The sequence below is a fragment of the Theobroma cacao genome, chromosome 1, assembly GCF_000208745.1.
Source record: "Theobroma cacao cultivar B97-61/B2 chromosome 1, Criollo_cocoa_genome_V2, whole genome shotgun sequence".
Lineage (NCBI taxonomy): Eukaryota > Viridiplantae > Streptophyta > Magnoliopsida > Malvales > Malvaceae > Theobroma > Theobroma cacao.
Window position 1 is genome coordinate 19062455 of NC_030850.1, and position 9902 is coordinate 19072356.

General features: G+C 35.0%; 1 protein-coding gene across 1 annotated transcript; it reads left to right on the plus strand.

The window, feature by feature from the left end:
- LOC18612867 (hsp70 nucleotide exchange factor FES1) lies at window positions 1024-8649 on the plus strand. Its single transcript, XM_007049835.2, has 8 exons — window positions 1024-1443; window positions 1531-1622; window positions 2306-2456; window positions 7138-7265; window positions 7343-7501; window positions 7580-7765; window positions 7874-8080; window positions 8150-8649. Exons 1-8 carry the CDS (start codon window positions 1194-1196, stop codon window positions 8168-8170), a joined length of 1194 nt encoding a protein of 397 aa, XP_007049897.2. The 5' UTR covers window positions 1024-1193; the 3' UTR covers window positions 8171-8649.

Here is a 9902-nt window from a genome sequence, read left to right on the forward strand (position 1 = left end):
TAAAAATTTTTAAAATTTTTAAAATGGTCATTAAAAAATATATATAATAAATAAATATTTTCAAAAGTTTTGGGGGTACCTTTCACTCGTGTACATAGTAAGGTCTCCTTTTGAAAATAGCATCTTTTTTAGTGGACAAGAGGACAACATCATGATATGATTGAACCATTGGAAGGTTACTGAATGTAGTAAGGAGCATACTTAAGAATTTTTCTAAATAGTGTTATAATTAAAGTAATAATTATTATTATTTAATTTATTAATTATATAAAATTTTAATATAAATAATATAATTAGTTAAAATTTTTGACATTTTAGCGGTGTCATCGACACCACTTGTATCAACGTCCTAGTGGGGATTGCAAAATGCTTTATCAAGCTTTTCCCCGACAGTATCAAATCCTTCTCTATTGTTGGCCGGAAGGTTGCATTGATTAATGCAGGCTTGAATGTCTTCATGACGTGCAATTTTATTGACTTTGAAGAAAAGTTTGCCTTGCGTAGAGAGAACCTTGTTGAAATCACATTCACCGATGAGCATCCAGCCTTGTTTGTTAACATGATGTGAGAGATTATTTATATGCAGATTCCAGACTTCTCTCTGTTGTAGCATACTATGGGATTGCCATGACAACAAGCAAGCCAAAAGATAAAGTTGCACTTTTCTTCATAGACTTGGCAGTGGATTTGTTTCTATTTATGGAAACAACTTTCACTATCACACTAGTGTCCCACATCAGAAGTAAAACCTCCTCCACTCTTCTCTTTCGCTTGACACCCTTACATTCCCATCTTCTACCCAAAGTAACCATCTAATTCTCTACATGTTTGGTCTCTATTACCAAACCCATGTCCTGTCAACTAATTTTGTCTTATCTTTTTTAACTTCGGTGGAAACAAAGAGAAGAAAGGAAAACGATGAATAAAAAAAAAAAAGAGTAGAAGAAAGAAAGAAAATTTGAAAGTAAAAAAGAAATTATGGATAAAAAGTAAAACTATAAATAAAATAATTAATTTAAGAAAGTAAAAAGAGTGTTTTCTCGGTCATTCCAAATAAAGGAAAAGGATCGAAGAGGAGGGGAGGAACTAGTCCTTCAACTTTCTTTTCCTCGAGTCCTTCCTAGAGACAAAGTCTTTATCTTCTTTACAAAGATCAAATCGTGGATAGTGGCGGAATTGGGTTTAGGATTGAAATGGGGCGGATTCCAGCTTCAATAGGAACAGGGATAGGGATAATATTATTATTAATTATGGGGATGGACATGGCTAGGACTTCGGCTGAGCTCGAAAATACGTCATCTTCTGCAGGGCTGTTTTGGTCAACTGCCAAAGAGGAAGGGGATCTGGTGCACAAGGCTGGACCCGCTGATGATTCCACCGCCGCCAGCGAAGACCTCGACGGCGGATTTTCTTCTCTGGATGGGATGTTGCAGTGGGCCATAGGTTTGGTGATTCGGTTCCATATCTATAACACTATGTAGAAAAACAAAAATTGTTATTCCAATCTTATTCTACTCGACAATGAATCAGGTCATTCTGATACGGCCAAACTTAAGGAAACCGCACAAGATGTTCAACGTCTCTCTCCCTCGGAGCTTAAGCAGCGCCAGTTGGAATTAAAGGTACCTACTAGTTTTGTATGAATGGGTTTTGTTTGGCTTGCTTTTTCTGCTAATTTGACATTATTGTCAAGTCCATTGTGCAGAATGTGTGATGCTAATTCTATTGACATAACTTTGAATGGTTTGAAAGGAATCCGCTCAGCTCTACTACTTCAACAATGTTACATCAGTAGAAGGATTTCTTATGTATAGATGAGTTCAACTGCTATTCTTTCCTGTTGTTATCACATCTGGGAATTATATGGATGATCTTGATCTATCTATGATCTATATTGTATGATACTTGAAATGAAACTTCTATCTGTGAAAACATATTTTGGATATTAAAGGACATCTATTTTATTGTATGTCTAAATAGTCCTTTCATAATCTTTATTTCTAAAAATATATTAGTTACTAAGTTACACACATATCCACTCAAAAATTGGATTTTTATCAGTTATGAACTTTTGCAATCCCTAATTTGATTATTATAAAAAATCTTACTTCTTTATACTTATGCTTGATATTTTAAATTTTAAGAGTGTAGCTTAAGTTTTGTGTTCATAACACAGATTATCATGTGCAAGGAATGAGAGCACATATTACTTTCTCAAAAACCTTAATTATATCATTGCAGTTGCTGGCATTTTACATGTTCGTTGTGCTTTCTGATATCGGATGCCATCATTATTGTCACGCAGGAATTGGTAGAAAAGTTAAAAATGCCATCAGATGCACAGTTGATGCAAATTGCACTAGACGACTTGAATAATTCATCTTTGTCTTTGGAGGATCGCCACCGTGCTTTGCAAGAGCTTTTGATACTTGTTGAGCCAATAGATAATGCAAATGGTAAGAGGTGATTTTACTGTAGCTGATTTACATGGCAGCTTGAAGGGTTGAGATCTATCCCTTCCTTTCAGATTATTCCATAACATAGGCATATTTTCGAATATCTGAATTATTGCCATAAGTATCTATCTGCATCCAAATTTTTTAGGGCTAAAGATATAGGTTATGCCACCTTATGATTGTTGTTCACCAATCTCATCTCTTTAGTATGTTGCCGTTAATTCAACTTTAATTTTTCATTATTTCAAACGTTTGTGAGTCAGATTTTTCTCTAAGATCATGTCTCTAACATACACTATTCTCACAACAAATGCAATCTGAACTTAATGCTGCTAATAATGGAATGTTAGTGAGCTTTGCCTAATTATACTGCATTAGGTTATAACTTGTCTGGTCTTTTAGTAAAATGAAAACCCGTATAGTGAATGAAACCAGAATAATGGCCAAAATTGATGTAAAATAGAAGTTGGAATATGAAAAATAGGGTTTAGAGTTGTAGAGCCACAAACAAATAATATTCCACTATATACGGCTGCCTAATGTCTACAAAAGACTATTTGTACTAGGGTTACAGCATCTTTTAGTCCTAGCCCTTGGATACACATAATCCCCATTTAACCTATCCATTCAACCTCTTTAAGAGATCACATGCTACTCACATGACCACCTAATAGAATAAAAAGATAATTACTAACCATTAACTAAAGTAAACCGGTAAACATAAATTTAAGGTAAACTATTGAAGTAATTTTTTGAATGCTCCAGCATCAATCTCCTCATGTTGACAAAAGGCCCTCCTCATACTGACAACTTTTGTGGCTTTAGATGGATTTCTGGATAAGTCCTTTATTGTTCATCTTCTATAATCGAAGTATTCTTACTAGGTAGTTTACTTAAGTTCTCCATAATATGGTTTAAATAAAAATCACTTGATTACTGAACTTTTGGTTCTTTGAAACCCGTAACTTGATTGCTTATTTCTATTTCTACTGGCCTCTCATCTTGACTGATAAGAGCTCCAATTTCGACAAATGATTCATTGCCTCCACAACAAATAACTTCTCAAAATCTGGTAGTACAATAACCTGTGCCTCTGTCATCAAAAAGCTCAAGCTGTTGAATAACTCTTTGTGCAGAATTTGGGCATCCAAAGCTGTTCCTTTTGAAGCATTTGGTAACAGGGCACATAATGCTATTGAAATTCCATATTAACCTCCTACAAAATGAGGCTGAAAGCTTCGACTTTGATCGATTTAGGTGCTGTCTACTCTCTCAGGGTATACACTTGCTTTGAATCTGAGTTCAATCCATTTGCTTAGAGAATAGATCCCAACACAACCTCATAGCTCAAGAAGTGCAGTTCAAGGTTGTAAATATCTCTAAGGAGAACTTCTAAAACTTGCCAAAGGCGAGTTAAGTGTTTTTCCTAAGATTTACTATAAATCAAAATGTCATCAAAACAAAGTACACCAACAAGTTCAGGAAAAGCTTGAGTACCTTAATCATAACTTGCATGAATGTGCTTTAGATCATTAGACAGGCAAATAACATCACCAACCATTCATGCAGCCCACTTGGTGTCTTCAAATTTGTCCATTAATGCTGACTCTCTTTAAACCGGAATTTGTCATTGTGTTCTTCATAATCATTATAAAACTGGATGTAATTCCTCATCCTCATGATAATCATCATAAACTGGATGTGATTCCTCTTTTCACCTTCTTCACAGTCTGCCTTAGAAGTACCAGTACCAGAAATATTTTGTACTCCGTGAGTTGTTGCATTCTTCCCTTGAAAGTTGTCAAACTTTATTATAACTCCATTCCAATTCAAGTCTAGAGCATGTAACAACAGCCCTTTTGATTCACTATGGAAAGCAAGATTTTGTCGTCCAACATTATGAAAAGGGTTTTCATGCTCCCCATATTCAGTTTCATCCTTAATACCACCTTTTGTAAATCCAAAGGGTCATGACCATCTTCTACATTCTCCATACAGGATCCCATTGCATCTCGTCTCTGTAAAGTTCACACAGCACACAACAAATCCTCAATCATATGTCTCAACTTGCCCAATGCTATTTGTTGGGCTTGATTTCCTCTTCCATGTCCCATACTGTGTCCTCTACCATCAAGCCATTGAAACTTATTAAGGGATCACATGCTAGTCACATGGCCACTTAATAAAATAAAAAACGTAATTACTAACCATCAACTATTGTGAAACAGTGAACATAAAGAAAACCATAGCAAGATGACCAGTTGAGATAAATTCTGAAATCCTCCTGCATCAAATTTGGTCTAGTTATTCTCCACTGAGGATTGGTGGTATTGTAACCTTCTGTTAACAAGAGCATTTTGAATTTTTATAGCCAGGTCACACGGTTTCCTATAGCAGCATGTATCTTCTGCATTGTTTTCATTTCAGGAACTAATTAGCTTTCTCCCTTGCAATATGTCCTGCCTTTTCTTCTCATATTCTTTAGAATATTCGATGGAGGATGAAAGTATTCTAGTTGAGGGATGAAGTTATTTAGGACTTTACTTTATAATTTATGGGTTTGATTGTAATCTTTACATATATTTAGTCTATTATAGATTTTTCAAGTTATTTCATATTAATTAGTATTCAACTTTGCTTTTCAAGTATTAGGGTTTTAGGGTTATATTAGGTGTTTTGCGTTTTATTAGGATTTTGGGTTTAGTTATGAATACCTATGTTAATTTAGTTTCGAGTAGCTTTTGGATGATGAATATTTGAGATTTGAGATATTAAGTGTTGTGATTTTCTCCCTCTATCATTCTTTCTGGTTTTCTTCATCCTAGCTCTTCTATTTCTCCCCTGGTTTCCTCTATTCCTCCCTAATTTCTTCTTCTTATCTCTGATTTTCCCTCTAAATTTCTATATTTCTATCTCTTTTCCCTACTTGTTCTACATCAATTTGTTATTCGAGAGCTTTCACTATTGGCCCTTCCTCTAGATCTGTAACTTGAAGTTATATCTGTGGTTATCCAGCCGTCAAAAAGGGGCACCACCACTGTAGATCAAGTTGCTAGTGTCAGATCATTCTGCATGTCATATCACATCACTGGTAGCCACCTAACATGCCCCCACACTATGGGTTGGGTTGTGCCTACCCTGCTTCATGTGCCCATGCTCTGATTGCCATCCTAGTTTGCTGACACCATCTGACTTGTCACCTACGGTGTCAGCATCTGTGTGTTGAAGCCACATCAGCAATTCTTTTATAGGTCCTCCTTCCTTACAATTTTGAATTTCCTGAATCCATTTTTGGGGACCATTTTATGAGTTTTAGACTCTGACTGTCAGATTTTTCATGATAATTTATGAAACCTTTGGTTTTCAGGAGGCAATGATCACTTTGGAACATATTCAATATTTAGAAGGTGATCTTTATGATGTCTATATGTGATTGCATGCTTTACTTTATTTGTGAGATAAATATAGTATCGTTTTCTCAAAAAATATATATGCCATTGGGAAAAACTGTTGGAAGAATGGAATTTGTATATGAGCAAGAGTTGCAAGATAGTGTGGTTTCATGGTCTTGATATTGTTCTTCTAATTTTCTGGAAAGTAATCAATTAGAAGATGAGATTATTAATAAAAAGGGTGAGGGTTCGTAGAGGAGATTTAAGAGTTTCAGGAAATTAAAACCTATTTTAGATTTGGTTGTAACATAATTGAGGGAGAAAAGGGGAATGCCATTCTAGAATCAGTTGTTAACATCCTTGAGGAAGAGAAGGAGAATGCCATTATAGAGCCAATTTTCTAGGAGCAACAAGTGCAACATCAGCAGCCACTTGAAGAATGAAGTAAAACATAATTTTGAATTGGAAAGGTTGAGAGCATAGAAGTTGAGCTTGAATGCTACAAATTTAGTTTCAAGTAATTCAATCAAATGAGAAACTTAGTGAGTTGCTACCAAGTGAAGATCCTTCTGTTATTTTTCTGATTAGTGAGACTAAGCCCATTGTTGTTGATCATGGTTCATCCATTGATTCATCATTCCAAGTATGCTCAAAAATGAGGCCCAAGTGGCTTTGCTAAAGACGTTTGTGCCACTCCTGAAGTTCATATTTAACACTGCTATTCATGGATATTGCTGGAAATTTCTTCTGCTTTGATTTTTCAAACTCAAGCTCAAGTTTTCTCCAACCAGCATAGAATTATGGAGGATGAAAATATGCTAGTCAAGTGATTAAGTTATCTAGAACTTTATTTATAATTTTATGGGTTTGATTGTAATCTTTACATATATTTGGGCTAGTTTAGATTATTTAGGTTCTTTTATATTAATTAGTATTTTACTTCTTTGAATCAGGGTTTTCGGGTTATATTTGGTATTTTGCATTTTATTAGGGTTTTGGATTTAGTTAGAAGTACCTGTGTTATTCTAGTTTCGAGTAGCTTTTGGATGATGAATATTTGAGATTTTGAGATATTGAGTTTTGTGATTTTCTCCATCTTATTCTCTCTGGTTTTCTTCCCCCTAGTTCTTTGATTTCTCTTCTAATTTCCTCTGTTCCTCCCTAATTGCTTCTGTCTATCTCTGATTTTCCCTCCAGATTTCTATTTTTATTTCTTTTTCCCCTTCTTGCTTGACATCTGTATTCTACGCCAGAAGATGTGTCTTACATAGTTACTTTTTGCCTGCCAGATCTGTGTAAACTTGGTGGGCTTGTTGCGATTATAAGGGAGCTTAATCACCCTGACACTGATGTAAGGAAAATTTCTGCATGGATACTTGGGAAAGCAAGTCAAAATAATCCATTTGTTCAGAAGCAGGTACAGCACCTTCCCCTTGGGCATTTGAGCAAGGTATATTCAACATTAACTAACATACAAAATTTTACTTGTCTTAGGTCCTGGAACTTGGGGCATTGGCAACACTAACGAAAATGGTGAAATCTAGTTCTGCAGATGAAGCCATTAAGGCATTTTATGCTGTTTCAGCCTTGATCCGGGGTAATGTCGCTGGTCAGGAATTGTTTTATGCTGAAGCTGGAGACAAGATGCTTCAGGTGATCTTAAGAATGAACTGAGCATTTGTGGTTGTTTATACATCGCTGCTAATTGCAATTGACAATTTCTATCTTTAGGACATACTTAGCAACCCCGGTGTGGATATTAGGCTACGCAGGAAGGCTGTATTTTTGGTTGCTGATCTGGCTGAGTGCCAGTTAGAAAATATAGATCAACCTGAGATGCCTTTTTTCAGCAATCATTTCTTCTTGAAGTCTGTTGTTGATCTGACTGCTTCAACTGACCTTGATCTACAGGAGAAGGTAGTTCTCTAGCCTCATTGTCATGTTTTATGGCTGCATACATTAGCAACTATTGATTGGAAGGTGGGTATTGCTTTTCATTGATTTAAGCTGATGACATGTTTACAGGCCCTTGTTGCAATTAAGAATCTCCTGCAGCTCAGGACAACTGAAGCTCTGGTGTTCAAGGACTTTTGTGGTTTGGGTGATGCTTTGGAGAGGATGAAGCAGCAGCTGGAGGATTTGATGTTGGATGAATATCATAGAGATTATGTCATGGATGTTGAAGGCCTCCGAAAAGAAGTTGAACTCATTTTCCAGGCAAAGCTGGGAAAAGTAAGAGATTACTTCATTGGATCTTGATTTAACCTGGTAACTTTAGCTAATGAGTTTTATATTTAACAGGGAGTAAGGGTGCCAACATGACAGAGATGGTTCATACTTCACCTCAGTAATTTAAATACAGGGTTTCTCATATTGAAAGATGAGGTAGTTTTGTCGAGTCCCTTGGGCCTCACCTTGTATTTTCTGATATTCGGCAGAAAAATTTTGCCCATCAGGAATATGGCAAAAAGAAGATGGGAGGGAGAGAATTATAGCACATACAAAACTGAAGTTCATTGGTGACTTGTGGCGGGACTTTACTTATAACGGGATTTTGAGATGTGACCAACTGTAAGTTACAAGCCATGTGACGAACGTCTCTTCTAAGTTGCGTAGTTATGTGGTTCAACTGCTTGTTTGGGAAGTGGAAAAAGACCATAATTGTATAAACCTGGCTGAAAAGTAACCGTAAAAGGCAGTGGGATTATCGGTTTACCCGTTTAGTCAATGATCAATAGATGAATCAGTTATATATTTGATAGTATTTATACATTTTTACAATGAATTAGTTCTTTTGTCAAGTGCAATGTACAAGATCTAAAGAGTTATTCCATGATTTAAAGTCAACTGATAAAACTCATATAAAGAAATAATATAAACGCACTAATTTAATATTCAGTGATGACAAATAAGAAATTAAAAGTTGGTCCCGTTAATTACCACAGCCACTTGGTCTTTAACTATGCTGTTTCACAACAATGACACAAGGTGATACAGGGTGAGGTCGGAGATTGTGATTTTGAAGTGGATATATAAATCATTATGAGTAATAATCGCAATTATTTAGTAGAAATCCAATACGACTGCAGATGCTTGAATTGGATTAAAACTTAACTACTTAAAATCAAGAAAGTTATTAACTAGTAGAAATTGTTCATTAAAAATATAATGAATAAAAAATAATTTCAAAAGGCATTTCAGAAATGTATTCCTATTTTGTTAACCAAAAGTTTTACCCAGAGTCATAACTTTTATATACTAGTAGTACTACTACTGCTATTATCAGCATGTAAAACATGTGAATACTTTTCTATTTATATTAAATCATAATCATATATAAACAAATGTTTCTAAAGTATATACAGTTCAAACAATAGAAAATATTTAAAATGATAATATAAAAATATAATGAATAAATATGTTTTTTTGTTAATTAAAAATTTTACTAACATCATACTTTAATATAGATTATAGTTTTGAGAAAAACCATGTAATCGAATTGTAAGCGCAATGGAAAATTATAACTTTTTCTCAAGCAAGATCATATTTTTGTTGTTTAATATAAATTATCCTTTCTATTTGATAGAACATTATTATACCTTTGTGCCTTTGATGTCGAAATCAAGAAGTCCACAACAATTTGTTTAAAGGCTTCTTCAACCAAGCTTGGGATGCTGCAAATCTCAAGTTGTCTACTTGTTCAACCTCCAATGGTGATCCACACAAGATGCCAAAATGAACAACATCGAAAGTGATTTATAATTTGCCTTTACTTGTAAGACTAGTTTTAGCTAGGAAAAGGTATTTTCTTGTCACATCTCATTTCTGGGGATATGATCGGTGCAAGGACTTATGTGGGTATGATCTACAAGACTCAAGCAAGCCTTTTGCATGTCATACATATATTGTTCATTCATATCATGCATTTACATAATCATATAATATATTTCATATTTAACTGTATGCACCATCACACAATCATGACCTGAACTCGAGGGCCATGATCGGCGCACAAGCTCAACAGCCAAGCCCACTAGACCTAAGCAAGCTTCAG